At 35.7% G+C, this 17,092-nt stretch overlaps 1 protein-coding gene and 3 non-coding genes across 4 annotated transcripts in view; 1 reads left to right on the plus strand and 3 right to left on the minus strand.

The window, feature by feature from the left end:
- Positions 1 to 4,701: 4,701 nt before the first annotated feature.
- On the minus strand, positions 4,702 to 4,773 carry Trnag-ucc (transfer RNA glycine (anticodon UCC)). Its single transcript has one exon. It is a non-coding gene; the product is annotated as a tRNA-Gly (tRNA).
- Positions 4,774 to 9,615: 4,842 nt separating this feature from the next.
- Trnag-ucc (transfer RNA glycine (anticodon UCC)) lies at positions 9,616 to 9,687 on the plus strand. The gene has a single exon. It is a non-coding gene; the product is annotated as a tRNA-Gly (tRNA).
- Positions 9,688 to 10,387: 700 nt separating this feature from the next.
- Trnag-ucc (transfer RNA glycine (anticodon UCC)) lies at positions 10,388 to 10,459 on the minus strand. Its single transcript has one exon. It is a non-coding gene; the product is annotated as a tRNA-Gly (tRNA).
- Positions 10,460 to 13,161: 2,702 nt separating this feature from the next.
- The window catches only part of LOC110382375 (facilitated trehalose transporter Tret1), a 102,097-nt gene continuing 98,166 nt past the window's right edge, over positions 13,162 to 17,092 (minus strand). The window contains exon 5 of the mRNA XM_049849814.2: positions 13,162 to 15,649. Coding sequence (XP_049705771.1) covers positions 14,621 to 15,649 — 1,029 coding nt within the window. The 3' untranslated portion in view covers positions 13,162 to 14,620. The remainder of the gene's footprint in view (positions 15,650 to 17,092) is intronic.

Raw genomic sequence — 17,092 nt, forward strand, 5'->3', positions numbered from 1 at the left:
AAGTCGGTATATATCACATCCAGTTGCTTGCCCTCGTCAACAGTCTGGATAAGGGTCTCAGTAAAACTACCAAATTTGAAGCTGTAGATCTAGAGGCTACGAATCCATGCTGGAAATTGCTAAGATGCATTTTAAAATGCTGCTGGATTTGAGGACAAATAATTGATTCAAATATCTTCGCGAATGTGGACAGAATTGAAATTGGCCTGTAGTTCTGAATGGAGTCTTTTTTTATCCGACTTCTGGTACTACCTTTGCCTTTTCCATTCTGAAGGAAATATTCCTGTTTCCAGGGACGCATTGTAAATGATTTGTAAAGGGGTCGTTAGAGCTAATGCACAGTTCTTAATAAATATCGGAGGAATACCGTCTGGACCTGGCCCCTTCCCGATGTCAACTGATTGTAGTTTCTTTAGTAGACAATCGTCGTCAACTTTTAGAGTAGTCAAACCCTGACTATTATTACGAATAGCTTGAAAATAGCTTGGACATTCATAGGCTTCTGAATTATTGTCAGATGCGTACACGCTTGAAAAGTGATTAGCAAAGAGATCACAGATTTTAGAACCGTCGGAAGTTATAACTTGTCCGTCAGTCATAGTCAACGGGTAGGCACTTGATCCTCCTCGTTTAGCCTTTATGTAGCTCCATAACAGTTTTGGATTAGCTTTAATATCGTTTTCCATTTTTCTTACATAATCATTGTACGATTGTAAGGCCAATTTTTCACATCGCTTAGAAATCAGTTTAAGCTCAATTTTATCCATGGGATTTTTGTATTTTTTGTAACGTAGCCTATTCTTTTCTTTAGTACATCTAATTAATCGTTTATCAAACCATGGCGGATATCGACAATTTTTTGGTCTACTGTCAGGAACAAATTTGTTAATAGCATCCTTTAAATGATTATAGAATATAGTTACATACTCATTTACATTGGGAGTATCTTGAAAAAGTTTGCTCCAGTTGAGTTTATTTAAATGGTTGTTAATTTCTGTATAATTAGCTTTATAATAGTTGGGTTATAAGTTATTTTTAAGTGGAAGTCGATGTTAGATACAGGTTTCTATGTTTATTTTCACTATTATTATTAGCTAGTTTGTTTGGATCATATTGTGACGGAGGAATGAATCTGCATATGAGGTCTTGAAAATAGACGTGGAGGATGTCAGATAGGCAGTTGCTCCATTTAGAGCACTGATACTCGGCTGCATCTCTTTACACTGGAAGCCAAACGCAACAAGGCCGGAAAAAGACTAAGCAGATGATGATGGTTTGAGAGGGATTGTTTTAAGACACGAAGGATGGACTGTAGAAGGCGGTAATGGCTAGAAAAAAAGACTCTTATGAGATGTCGTCTGACAGAGAAATATAAAAAAAAAACGCGAAAAAGACGTGATGCAGCGACAAATGAAATTGGCATAAACACTCAATATGAAATGGATAGTCAGGCCACCCATCTTAAGTCATGATGTAGTTATTATCTTTGATCATAGAGCTATGAAAATACAAAAGACTCTATTCAAGGATTAAAAGGAATATAAAAGTAAATGGTGAAGTAACAAATTTTGCCACCTAAAGTCAAGCAGTTTGGCACCAGGCTTTGTTGAAATTAGCTACCTCTTCAATTTATGTACTGGGAATGACCTTTTCAGACCATTAGCAGAGCCTCAGGAAGAAATAAAACGCCAGTTATCAAAGGACCATCATGAACATTACCTTGTTATGACCATAATTTAAGTACTGAAAAAAGGTCAGACTATTATTCATGCAATTTTTATGGTAGACATATATTACAGTAGTTTCTTCTTCAATTTTCGGTGTTCTGAAGTTTCTCTCACAGTCTTAAGAAGTAATTTCTCGTACATACCATAAACACTCAAATTCTATTGACCTTCCTGCTTTTAGTATCACATATAGATCTGGTCATGATCAGAGCAGAACAACAGAAATAGAAAGAGGTCTGACGAACACCATGGAGAATGTCATCATCTGCCTAGGTATCTCCCAAATAATCTGGGATCTCCGGGGATTACAGTGACTTTTACATGAAGCGACTATCTATCTGACCGTGTCAATTTAGATACCTGATAGCCTTAAGAAGGGCTGGTTGTCAACATTTTAGAATACTGACCGCAACTACTGATAAAATTGTTAAAGACCAACTCGTATCATCTTGATCCAAAAGTTCCAGTATCCCAAAAACTCAACAGCATTTGTGACATATACTGTGAAGAAACTACAAAAAGACTAGCCTTATCGCACTTTCTCGATAGATCACAAAGTTAGATCATAAATCATTGCTTAGCAAAGTTTGTTACTAGCGAAGTTTTTCGTACACGATCAATAGGTATGAATAAATAAGGTTTTTTCAGTAGATAGACAAGAACAGAGAGATTTGGATATTTTATATCGGTTGGTCATTGAAGTTACAGTCATTGAACATCCTTGACAGTCGTTACGGGTAGTCAGAAGCCAGGAAGTCTGACACCAGTCTAACCAAGGGGTATTGGGTTGCCCGGGTAACTGGGTTCAGGAGGTCACATAGGCAGTCGCTTCTTGTAAAGCACTGATACTCAGCTGAATCCGGTTAGACTGGAAGCCGACCCCAACATAGTTAGGAAAAAGGCTCGGTGGATGATGATGGTCATCGAAGTTACAATGGCTATAGTGGGTATTTTGGCATAAATAAATTTTATTAAAAAAGTGATGCTTTTTAATACCCTACTGTTGGGTACGGGCTGTTTGTTCGAGACGGATGCTTGAATTATCTTTTTCTTTTATCGTTAGACAGATAAAGAAAAAAAGTTTGAAACTGTTCTACCTAATCTAAATTAATTATGAAAAGCCCAAAATTATATTTAACTTTTCAGAAAAAACGACATTTTTTTTAGTTATTTCTTCCGCCTGTTTAGAGAAAGAATATTTTGTGCAGTATTTCTGTGATTCTTACAAACATGATTTTGAAACCTGTATACTGCATGATGCTGTACCAAAAACTCTAGAGGACTAATGTCGATTCTACAAACATTATCCCCAAAATTTCTAGCACATTCTATACCTAGATAGATTATAGAAATAAAGATAGCAGCTTATCTCTGAAAGGCAGTAAAAGTAGATGTGACACCGGTAATATCACATAATGGTGTCTATAGAGATAGGTTAACAACCACTGAAGGCTTTATACCTAGGGCGATGGTATAAAACCTCTTCTTGAAGAATGCAAGTAAAAACTATTATTATTTGAAAACTGAAAGCTAATTCGAGAGGAATAAGTGGTATGGTTGATGTAAAGACAAGATTTTTTTTGGGAATATACGATTTGATTGGACGACACCAATGTGGAATTTGATTAAGTTATCATTATCAAGCCATTTTCTGCTATTTTGCTGTCGATTTGTACCTGATGCTTTACTAGCTGTAAAGCTTTTTACATGATGCTATCTACACTCCAAATTTTCGTCAGATTTTGTGGCTTCTGACGTGATGTAGCAATTGTCAAAGATATAGACATATGACAGCCAAATTTTGATGATTTTCATAAAAAGGCTAATTTGAATTTGACATAAAATTATAGAATTTTTTAACAAAAGCACGTTTTGAAAGCGTAGCATTATCATTCTCCGTGTTTTATATGAATAAATAAATCTAAATCTCGACCTTTGATCCAAAGAAGACGTAAAAAATGATAATTGGTAGTATCCCGTTTTAAAACCTCACTAATCGTAAACTATGAGAATTGAGGTTCAAAATTGAGCTATCAAAGTATAATACGCGATTACTTCACATTTAGTGGTCATTAAAGCTTTAATAATCCCTACATGAGAAGACAAACAATTTGGGAACATCGTTAACGTTTATAATGAGGATAAATAGGCAAATGAAACAACTGAACGACGAAATAAAGCTACACTTTATGTTAAACTTAAATAGTAAAAAGAGGACTTATATAAAGCTTTTAGAACTGGCAACTCAAAAAACGATGAAGCCTAATGAAATGATAAATCTAAAGCCACAATCTACACTAGCATCATCCCGCTACGATTCTTGCAACAATCGATATGAAACAACTTAACTCACTTGATTTAACCCGTCATAATCCACAACAAGGCATCCCAAATTGACGAAATTACATCGCACACTTATTCCAAACCATTCTCTGAAGAATAACAGAAATAAAATCTTGGGAAGGACGAAGGATACATTGAGCCAAAGGAATTTTTCGGTACGAGTGTAACAATTCAAAACATTCGACGATCTAAACCGCTACTGCAATGCGCTTTTCGGGGGGAAAATACACTAAAGGTTAATTTGAAAATGGAATTTTAGTTTTTAAATTTAGAATTAGGGTTGGTAGTCAAAAACAAAAGAATTTTGGTATTTTGGTTATTTTTATGCGGAGCGTGTCAGCTCGCCGCGTGCGTCCGGCGGCACTGGGCCGCGAATACTGCCGTCCCGCACCTCTACATCCTATACTTATGTGTTTACATCTTAAATGGGGTTGCACAGAGCAGTGTGCGGGTCAGGCTTTACATTGGATCGCTCCGTCGAAAAGAGCAATGAGCCCCCTTGAGCCTGAATACAAGGAATGGGAAACCATTATGCACTTTTCGGTTCTATTGTTCTATTCACATGTAGAATCCTTTTTTTTTCAGTTTTCAGAAATGTGGAATTGTAAAAAAAAAATGTGGGTGTAAAGTGTGCGTCGGCCGGGAATCGAACCCGGATCAACTGCTTGGAAGGCAACTATGCTGACCATTACACCACCGACGCATGTGATTGCTTGGATCAATAGACATTTTGGTAGATGGATGTACCTATTCACTTCCTAACTTATTGACACAATTGTTCTGTATGACTATACTAAAGGTGAAGTAAAATATCTTGAGCAACCATTTATGATTAAAATGTGATTTAGGCATAATCATTCTCAGTGTGAGAAGAGGAATGTTATGCCATTGCTGGGCTGCAAAATGATGAGTACTCACTTTACGATTTTTGTTTAAATGATCTAAAGTCGCGATTTTAAGTCCTGTTCTCCATACCAAAGAAGGTTACAAAATTTCTTCAAATAACTACTCCGAAGTTGGTCTAACACAATACACGCATGCGTGAGACATCTAACGGCTAACTTCAGATAGTTTTTTTAACTATACTAAAATACTCTGCATTCTCTATCCTACCCTACTCTGTGGCGGTAGGCCTACAGTCCGGTATAAGTACAGTAGAATTTATATATAACGACTTCGCTTATAACAACTAATCGGTTTTAGCGACGATAATCTTTACTCAAGTTAGGTTTCGTATATAGGTACTAAGACAATGTAACCGTTTAGTGCGACTCCGGTTTAAGCGACCAACTGCTTATAGCGACCAATATTTATTATAATACGTCCGGTTAAAACGACACACGCGCAATGTTTTGTTTACCTACGCACTCGCACCCCCGCCCCGCGTTCGTTTAAACCTTCCCTGGACCTCTACAAACATTCTAAAACCAAATCGGTCAAAAAATAAGCCAAATCGGTCCAGCCATTCCACTAACAAACAGCAATTCATTTTATGTATAAGAAGAAGAAGAAGACTAGCTGACCCAACAAACTCCGTATCGTTTAAACCTTCCCTGGACCTCTACGAACATTTTAAAACCAAAATAAGCCAAATCGGTCCAGCCATTCTCGAGTTTTAGTGAGACTAACGAACATCAATTCATTTTTATATGTAAGAAGATAATAATATGTATTCGTAAGTTATGTACGTATGTACAAGTTAAGATATGAACTTAAGAAATAATCCGTCCGTTTTGTGCGTCGTCCGGTTAGTACGACATAGTATCGTCGGTCCCTTGAAGGTCGTTATATCCGGATTCTACTGTATATAATATAAACCGGCACGGATGTTATTATTTGGCATCGCGATTCATTGCCACAACTTGATGTATTAACAACTGCTATTATGCTCATTAAAATATATGTTCTGTAAACTTTCTGTTAACGTTAATAAATGGTAAATTGTTTTTTTTTTAACGGAAAATTTACGGCCGAACGTGCTGCGGTTGGGAAAGAGCTGAGAGTAATGTACGGTTTTCCGATTGTAGTTTTTTTTAGGTACACTGATGTATGAAGGGTTCATTGTGTTTAAAGCTGTAGTTTATTTAGTATCGATTTTCGATTAGTTAATTTATTCGACTTCATGGGTTAGTGAGTTTTTTTTGGGTATTTTTGTCCGACGCAATAATTTATGAATATATATCTTATTATACAAAATGCGGGTCGAAGTCTATCTGCCTGATTCTTCTTCTTCTTCTTAGCGTTTATCCCGTCTTGTGACGGGGTCCGCTTTCCGTATCTTCTTCTTCCAATTAGCTCTATCCTGGACATCTTCCTCTTCAAGTTCGCAGCTTATCATATCTAGTCTATCTGCTTGATTAATTTCATCAAAATCAGTCTAATGTTTGTCCTAAAAGTGATAGTTACATGTTGCAACCAGTTTTACCTGCATCCCGGAAAAAGTTGCAAAGTTCCATGTAAAGTATCATATACTTAATCTGCAATATACAAATCCGTTCAGTACTTACCATACTTAAACATACACATACCCATCCACACATCCTTTTCGCGTTTTCCTAATTAAGTGATAAGATTAGTATATTGATCTACAACTAACTAATGAGTCTCTTTAGCAACAACTGTTTCACCCAACTTGACCTAGTTTCCCGAAACATGACAAAGCATGAAATTAAAGAAAACAGAATTAATTACCATCATTTCGCCTGATGGATAAATTAAAAGAGCAAGATTAGGAATCCGAGAGTTTATCCTCTCAAATTAATCTATTTGGTAATTATAACGTTTACTGATATTGGGGCTGGGAAACAAGCGGGAATGTCAAGACATTGTCTTTCCTCGACTCATCTATAATAATATTATAGTTTGTTTGCTTGTTTGAACGCGCTAATCTCAGGAACTACTGGTCCGGTTTGGAAATTTCTTTCAGTGTTAGATAGCCCATTTATCGAGGAAGGCTATAGGCTACTTTTTATCCCGGTACGGGAAGTAGTTCCCACGGGATGCGCGTGAAACCGCTGGCAGAAGCTAGTATTATTAATTATTTGAAGCTAGTACTATTAATTAGTATTAGGAATTATTATTTATTTGAACACGTTAATCTGAAGTACTACTAGTATTGGGCTGATTTGAAAAACTTGGTTTGTGTTATCTATGATACCATACATTGAGGAACTTAATCGAGTGCGGGGATTAGTTACCACGCTGCGAGTGAAACCACTGGCGGAAGCTATATAGTTCGTTGAATAAAGTCTGATCGGAAAGGTTGATCTTTTCAGAAAGCGTAAAGAATATGTACCAATCATTTGTATATTTTTGACAGTCGTTACCAGTAGTCAGAAGCCACAAAGTCTGACAAGCTTTCTTGTCTCGCGGTATGGGGTACTGAAAGATACCTATATATAGGCAGTCACTCCACATGGCTCACTTTAATTGAATTGCATCCGAAAAATACTTCACCCAAAAGTGGCTAAAACTTCACCCGATTAGTAAAACGTGCTTTCCCAAATTAATCGCGTATTTCATGGCCCTACAATCCAAACTGGTGAAACTTTAAGTTTCAAAGCGATTAAAATCGTAATGAATTATTTTGGAGCTCAAGTTATTTTTAGAGTAAGACGAGTTAGAAGTTCTGATTTGATTTAAGTTCATAATAATGTTTACTGTAAAATGATTGGTTGTGATTTCAGCGAATTATACATTACTTAAGTCTCTAAGTAATAATATCTAAGGTGGAGCCTTATTTTGACCTTTTTCGTATATCAATTACTAACTTTCTTATCCTCTTTCTTTTTTTTTGTGAAAGCAACATCTAAACTTCTACATACCAATATTATAAAGCTGAAGAGTTTGTTTGAACGCTGTAATCGCAGAATCTACCAAAACAATCTAAAAATGCTTTCAGTGTTAGATATCACATTTTATCGGGGAAGGCTATGTTATAGATTAAATAAAACTACTGGCGGAAGCTACATATGTAGTCATAAATAGTTATTGACTTTAACAAAATGATTTATTTCAGGGAAATCATCAAATGACCCCTCCTGCTGTGTCGGCAGCGCAGCGTGAGAGACTGTCAGACTCTTACTGACTAAAACCCATAATGTTCCTTCTTAAGCCCTTTATGTACCAGGGCCGCGGTAACTCGCGCGAACAATCCCGCAGCCTCGGCAGGATGATAGACTAATCAGAGTTTGTTTTACAACAGTTAGTTATCTAGAAATAGTGGGAATTACTCTCAAGTGTAACTAACATAAGAAGTGCTCTGGCGTTCAGCTCTTCCCGCAGCCGGCTAATGACTGCCATAACGAGTAGCGAGACATTCTGTGACGTCACACGCTCTCTATACAGGGTGGTGTTTTCTATTTATTTGTTTAAGTTGAGAATAATGCTCATGAAATGAAGATATCGGCTAAGTAACAGCAGCATAGGTCGATCTATCATAAGGGTATCTTGACATGACAAGTTTCTTCGTGTTTCAGAAGGTATATGGAATTGGCAGTCATATGAACATCTTTGGCAGTCAGTTTGCAGCCAACTATGTTGGGGTCTGCTTCTAGCCAAACTAGATGCAGCTGAGTACTAGCTATTTATATGGAACGACTGTCTCTATCTGACCTGCTCAACCCAGCTACCCGGGCAACCCAATACCCCTTGGTAAACACCTGGTTGTCACACTTTCTGGCTTCTGACTACCCAGTTTTGAAACAATCTAAAGTGTCAACATAGAATAAAGAGTAAATAAAATAAGAATTAATAAAACAACATCCTATACACAGCAATAATACATCAAGTTAGCAATATAGCGGACGACTCGACTTGTGTTTATTTGAGTTTCTACGCACACTGCGCAAATTGACAACATGACGACGTCTATGTAGACACTTGTATACATACTCTACTTAAATGTATACACTTTGTATACACATATTATATGTATATTTTGTAGTCACAAGTTGTTTGAATAGAGAATGTAGGAAAATACGGACGTTGAATGTAGATTTTCTGACCACTGTATTGGAAATAATGAAAGGTGTTTTATTTCTTAGCATTCAATCTCATACAAGTACGTAGTCTTTAAAGACATCTTCGATATGACCTAAAAGAATGTGCCTTGTGTGCTGACCGCAAATAGAAGAGTATGGTAGGAGAAAACATACTGCTCCGACCGATCACAAATAAAATTGGGTATGGGCAGGAGGATGATGATGAAATGATTAAAAAAAAATATATATTTCACTGTTTAATTTTCTGTGGAAAATACTTTACACAAATAGATAAAACCGGATAGAAGTCGGAATCTTGGAAACTGCTGTGTTGATTTTGCTACCAATTTCTAGAGCCATAAGCCGAAATAACCAAATGAATGATTTTGTTGAAGAATTAATAATTTGAGTTTGATTACAAGTCATTTGAATTCATTAACATAGGTGGTTTAAATAGAAAAGAGTATTTAGTTAATCGGTGGTAGGAAAAATATTATACCTCATTAAAAGGTATTACTTATGTTATTCAAGTTTTTTCATTTATTTCGAAGGTTCTAACAGATGCGTCGGTGGTGTAATGGTCAGCATAGTTGCCTTCCAAGCAGTTGATCCGGGTTCGATTCCCGGCCGACGCACACTTTTGCGATTTCAACTATATGAAAGAAGTTTTAGTGGAAAGACTATGGAAAAGCCTTTACAGGCCTTTAAGAAAACTCTTACCGGTTGCAAGATTAAAAGAAGTGTGATTCAGGTATGAAAGATTTTTACGCGATTTTCCAAAAAGCAGGTTCACAATTCTGATGATTGTATTTGGAGACAGAAAGAACAGAGAATCTATTTTATGAGCAAGCAGTAAAAATATTATCATACTATCTTAATCCCGTCTACACCTCGGTGCGGATTCTAACAATGCGAGTTTCCCCGTTGCCATGACAACGCAGCGATGCGACACTGCACAATGTATGCAGATGCATTGCGTTATTGCATTGTATGGAAATACGAGTATTTTCGTACATTTCCTTACACAATATTAAATGTGAATGTTTGTGTGTTCGTTGACGCTTTTATGTAGATTATGAACATTTTGAAAAACAACAACAAAAAACAGTTTTGAAACGGAGATACCTACTTAAATAAAAATCTGTGTAAAACAGGCAGTGTCTTATGTTTAAGTATGACTGGCCTAACAAGGCGCAAAAAAAAATACTACTACACTATTAGGTATAACAAGACTCAAAAATTAATGATACTTTTCTAAACAACAAAATTCTTTGGCTACTCATGTTGTTTACTTCATTAATTTAATCTATGGTAACGAAATAAAACGCAAAAGTGTGCGTCGGCCGGGAATCGAACCCGGATCAACTGCTTGGAAGGCAACTATGCTGACCATTACACCACCGACGCATCTGTAAAAACCTTCGAAATTAATGAAAAAACTTGGATAATTTTTACAGAAACATTGATATCTTTTAATGAGGTCTATTGTTTCATTTTGATACCATACTGTACTCCATTGTTTCACCCACGCCTTCCCGCACCCGGGTAAAATGTAGCTGTGTCCTCTCTCATGTTCTAGGTAGACTATCCTGTGACATCTTCCTGCCCTGTTCCCAAGTCATTTAGGGTCGGCGCAACATGTCTTTCTCTTCCATTCCTCTATATCAGATGTCATACTTACATCCACTCCCTTCTGCTTCATGTCCTCTTTCAGGCAATCGATCTCTGCCTCTCCATCCTTCCACATTCATACTTATCTTTGTAGCATGCGTTTCACACCGTCTCATCACATGCCCATACCACGACTCTGATATACTCATTCCTCACTTTGTCCATTCTGGTAACATCTATCCAGACTATCCTGTGTACATACAACTTAAGCAGTTCAGTAGTTTTTACTTGAAAGTGCAACAAACAGACATAGTTACTCCTGCCCTTAAAATATTAGTAAGTTATTTCAACCAAATACCTACTCTTTCATCTTAAGTCAGTGCCAACAATTAAACAATTTCTTACAAAACAAACGGTCAGTTACTTTGTACAGACGGAACGAATGAATCAAATCTCAAGTGGTTCTACACACTTGAAATATCTCTGAAGTGTTCTAAGTACCACTAAGCTAAATATATTATTTCTGTTTGAACACATCCATTAAAGGTTGAACGATAATTTATTAGTGCAAGTACATGTGTACTTATTTCTGTTGCATTGCATTTTTTGTTTGGAAATACTTACTAATTGGTATCCTGCTCCTAAGTGAATGTTTCGGATGTAAATTTTTATTTTGATCGACATTTATTGTAGTTAATTTATTAGATTATTTAAAACACAGTACTTTTAAGAAATATTGTAATCTTACAAAGGTATAATAAAATAGCAAAGTTCAAAATTAGGATGATAAAGGTTTTGCTAAGAGATTTCTTTCAGGCGTTTAATTGAATAGCAAACTGACCACAGAAGGAAGAAATTATATCTATTTATACCGAAATAAATAATAACGAATATATTATTTTTTTCTTTGAATTTTATAGAGAGAAAATATATTATATGGAAAACGACTGACCCAAGCTATTAGAAAACTTGAATCCGGCTATAACATCTTCTTATCATTTGAAATTGCAACATGAAATTCTATTTCTATTACTTAAGATACTTATCACAACATGCAAACGAAGAAATGTTTACATACCTAAATATTTTAGATACCGGTAAATTTAGAATGATGTAAGTTGCATTTTCCTTAGCAAGTAAATAGAAAATTTATAATTCACAAGATCGTCAGAAAAACCAGTGTTTAAGATATTGTAGTTAGTTCAGAATTCAGTTACATCCAAGTCTGTATTCTTATTGTCAATATCTTTTTGTAACTACCTACCTTTCCAATGTAAAAAAAAAAAAACAGTTACGATAAGAGACAAGGTGGTGGCCATGTTATAATGACGACGAAGTACTCAGAAGAAGTTTATAAGTGGCCTCCCAATCAAATCAATATCAAGTATTTTTCCGATAGGAACAATACTTTATGAGAGTGACAATGTCCTGAACATTTATCAGAATAGTCTGAGTACCTACTACTATCTATTCTCTAACTATTCTATGAGGGAATATACCTAGCGTAGGTGGGTACTTATTATTGAAAATTACTTTATTCCGCCCGAAAAAAACATCATCTTCCGAGCCTTTTTCCCAACTATGCTGGGGTCGGCTTCCAGTCTAACCGGATCCGCCCGAAAAAAACAGACTAGATTTAATCCTATGTATTTTTCTTGCTATACTACTTCAAGGATCAAAAATCTCAAAAAATGTTTCTATTTTTTTATTTTTAGCTTAAGTGACCTTGTTCCAATTTTCACAGGATCCCTGCCCATCACCATGACTCCATATAATCGTGGTACAATGGTGCACAATGGTGATACCGTAATATTGTTACTTCCACTAGTGAGATGTCCTCCTAGCCGATTATCGACCACGGCGACTGTTCTCATATAAGGTGATCACCCAGCTGCGCAGGACATATTATAGTGCACGAGCATTCGCGCAGACACAGGTGCACTCACTGTTCCTTCACTCTCATAACCCGATGGGACGGTAATCCGACACGACCGGAGAGAGATCAGGCGCAGGACCGTCATATACGTGCTCAAACCCATGACGCCATATAATCAAGGTACAATGACGCACAATGGTGATACCGCAATGTTGATGCTTCCGCTAGTAATGATGATTCTATTCTATTTGATAGCTCGTGTGTCAAGTTTACGTAGTTCGAGGTTAGGACTGTCAAGCACAAAAGTGTTTTTTTAGAACTATTTTTAGGTAGGTATATTGATCTGATAATAAACAGGTATTTATGAAGTGTCTGTCACTAACTAAACAGGTTTTCTTAAGGTATTTCTTTTGATTAAATAACACCGGTCTACAAATTATTTTCACCTCGGGGAGAAAAATGCTGCAGACCAATGTAGTCCTACAGTCAAATTAGCTTCGGGAGGAAAACGTATTTTATAATATTGTGAGACACTGGAGGTTCTAGGTTATTTGGGTATTATTACTGTGATATTATTCTTCTGTTACTATGCATTTGTCTGTTTATAAAATCAAACAAAAAATAGGGTCACAAAGTTTTTATTGAAACACTTAAATTCGATTTTTAAGTACAAATCAATAATAATTAGAATTAGCTTCCTCGTATGGCAACGTGTTTTTGTAACACATAACTTAATACATAAATATTCATTAAAATATATACTTATTTACAAAACTTAATAATACTGTTTCTATTTACACTCGCTTTCTCAATAGCTCTAAATATAAAATCGAAAAAAAAACATTATAAAAATGCAAGGCACCGGTTTTAGCACCAAATTTTACAAAATAAAATTGCAAAATTCATCATTATTTTATCAAAGTATTATGACATTGTCACTGGAGTAAAAATAATTATACTATGCACGACTGTACCTACACAAAGGTGTAATACTTTCAACAAATTATTTATTCGATATTATAATACAGTTTTATAATATTTTGTATAAGATACATTTTTAAAACAATTTGTGAGCACTAGTGCTCGCGACTGTATTCCATACCCGTACATTACAATGAGTATAATATCATTGGTTGGGTTACAAAATTACTGGTTGATTTAAAATTACCTATTTGTTACCATTCTATAAAAAATCAGATTATTATATCAACAGGTACTTGAAAAAGCTAATAATATTAGCTTTAAAACATCAACATAAGGGTCTTTTCCGTTTTTGTATTTATTAAGATTCATTTTCCCAACCAATAATATGATACTCATAGCTCTCTAATACAAATAAACTAAATCATAAATGAAGCCTAGTTGTTTCACTCAAAATCATTTTAGTTGAAGCCTATTCAGATAGGCTTAGAACAACATACTCAGACTTCACTCATGAAAAAGTCCGTTCAAAATCATCTAAACTATATTTACAATAAATATCACTAGTTTCTCAAATACAATAAACAGCTGAAAATATTCAGATCTCTTAACATTTATATAATAAAATGTTATCTACAAGAAAATAGATAATTTTGAAATTGCATCAGATTTTGGAAGCACAATAGCAATAAATTCAGTTTATGACGATAATTTTGATATTAATAACAATAGTACAGATTTATTATAAATAAAATATACATTTAGATTTACTAAAGTCAATAACTAACAATTCAATAAAAGCATTGAATGATTTAAATTTAGTTACACAACACTTTATTTACATTACTCATTACAAGCACCATTTAGATATATTTAGCACGACTGTTCCCGATGCAATTTCTCAAGTCTTGTGATGAATAGAGGAACTTTTTAAGATTAAGGCACTTTCAGGGAAATACTACACATTAATACTGGTTTGAAGACAACATGTGCTGATAAGCGCACGGAAGCTAAGACCTGCTCAACACCAATATATAGTTCCTTTGCTTGTGACTAGCAGAACAGTGTCTATAGCTAATATGTCATAATCTCCATTTTCCTCATCACGCGCTTAACCAGCGTCTTCTATAAAACAAACCATGACAAACATACAACAAAGACTATCGATTAATACATAAAGATTCAACGTATTTCGGATCCATTTCGTCTATCTCACGTCCTTTCGTTTCTGGGACGAAAAGTACGACGAATAAGAGACATAGTACTGATATACCTGCGTACATCCAAAAGAGTCCGTAAAGTCCTATGTAATCTTGGAAGTCTGTGGCTGTTTTCACATTCACGAAGCCACAAAGATGACTGAAGCTGGTAGCTAGAGCACTGCCGGTACTCCTGTATTCAAGAGGAAATAGTTCTCCAATGAGCAATGAAGATATAGGGCTGATGCCCAAAGAGAACGCGATCGTAAACGTTAGAACGCAGAGCAAAGGAATCCAGTCATAGGTCGGTTCTGATTGCATCAAATCAGATGAATTTCGAAACACTTCTTCGTAGTAGGCATAAGATCCAAAACCGGCGAGTGCTATCGACATCATCACGCCACTTATCATCAACAGTGGTAGTCTGCCAACATTGTCTATCAACATTCCTGATAGACATGACGCTAATAGTTGAGCGACACTAGTCGCTATTGCACCGCCGTGAGGGTTCATCGTCCTAAATGTCTTCTTGAACATTTTGACAGCGTAAAAGTTGAATAAATTTGCTCCAGTAAATCGTTGGAAGAACATCAGGCCACAAGTTATTAAAACTGGCCTCGTCATCCTTTTGGACAGCAAAGCTTTAAACTTCCCTGTGTTATCACCGTTGAATAGTTTACTGGCTAATATATTTGTTCGTATCGTTGCTAATTCTTGTCGGATATCTGCTTCAGGTCCTCGGAGCCATTGTAATGACTCTTCTGCTTCCTGGTCCTTCCCTCTCAGCAGGAGGGAAGATGGAGTTTCTGGTATGAAGAAGAGAGCGAAGAATAGGAGTATTGGTGCCGCGGCCACCATGAGAGCGAGTTGGTACCAGTTCAGGTAAGCTCCGATGGAGAATGATATCAGGATACCAATCTGGCTGAGAATTTTGAGAACTGAACTGAGGCATCCTCTGATTTCGGGAACTGCTATTTCTGTGACATATACCTGTGAACAAGAGAAAAATTCATTAGATATAGTACAAAGTATATAGGAAACTAATTACAGCATGAAATGGACTAATTCAAAAGGCAATCAATGCTTATTGTCTGTATCTAATGATTCTGACACTTCAATAATGTCTATATCTAATCTAAAGTGCAGCATAATTAGAATGCAGAAAGATTCCCTCAATTAGCAAAGAACATCTATAACGTGAATAATACAACTCTTAACATCTAAAGCTGTCTAACTCTGATGGCAGACCACACATACAAGCAATAAAATCTATTATGCAATCAAATTAAATTGTAAAACGAGACAAAGCGTTATCTAATGACGTTTAATCTTGTCTCAAGCATCACAAATTAAGATTAACATATCATTGGTATCATCTACATTATCAGATGAATTTATATATATTTTATTAGCTTCTATTAATTTAAAGATAAGATCAATTTGTTCCTTGCTTTCAATTTCAGTGTAGGCGTGCAAGATTGTATTTTTATTTTCATTCTTCACTTTATTTTGATTGTTATTGGTTTTATTATGTAGTTCAATGACTTCTTCGGTGTTTTTGTGGCGTAATAGAATATAGAATTGACCAGCTGATTCTGCCCACGTTGGTAGTAAAATTTGTCTTGAGTGAAATAGTTTTAGTAGGTAATGGATCTACGATATGTTTATCACTGTCTTTCGTCATTGTTTTTACTGTAGATCGTTTTACGCATGTTGTTTTAGCCATAACTAAATTGATTAAATCTGTAGTCACACTTAAAGATGTTACAGATAACAAACTTTTATTACTATAATTCAGTTTTACAGCTTAAAATACAACATTGCTAACATCGTTCGTAATAGTTATAGCTATAATCTTTTCTCTTGCATTATTTATGAAAGTGACCATTTTGACATGTGCATTGGTAATCACGGCTTACGTTTATTGCTTGGTGGAGTACTCTAACATTCCTGTTCCTTTGTCCTACAAAGTAGAGTTAGTAAACTTAGACCACCCTGTGAAAGCCCATAGGTCTATAGGTACTTAGAGAACTGAACCTACTGGAGACGACATCAACGTACCTTTCCCTCTGCTGATGACACAAGAGTGAAGGTAACAGAGACTATTTTACGTGGAGATTGGTGAACATGGCGTGTCCAGTGAGTTACGTGTTCTAAGCTTCATACGACGGTGAGCCAAAAACATAAAATTCTTGAACGATTCGCCACAACACTGGTCGCAGTTATTGTTATAGTAACATATGGAAATGCGTGAATATTCTATAGAATTATGTCAATGTTTATGTTAAGTGCGCGTGAGCAGGCATTCGTTTGTCAAGTCGTAATGTTGGTAGCACCTGTGCGGGATTTTGAGAATTTTGAAATAGGAATAAGGTATCTTTATAAATAGCAATTTATGAAGTAGACTGAAAAAATGATTGTGAAGACTGGATT

This window comes from Helicoverpa armigera, chromosome 24 (genome assembly GCF_030705265.1).
Source record: "Helicoverpa armigera isolate CAAS_96S chromosome 24, ASM3070526v1, whole genome shotgun sequence".
Classification (NCBI taxonomy): Eukaryota; Metazoa; Arthropoda; class Insecta; order Lepidoptera; family Noctuidae; genus Helicoverpa; species Helicoverpa armigera.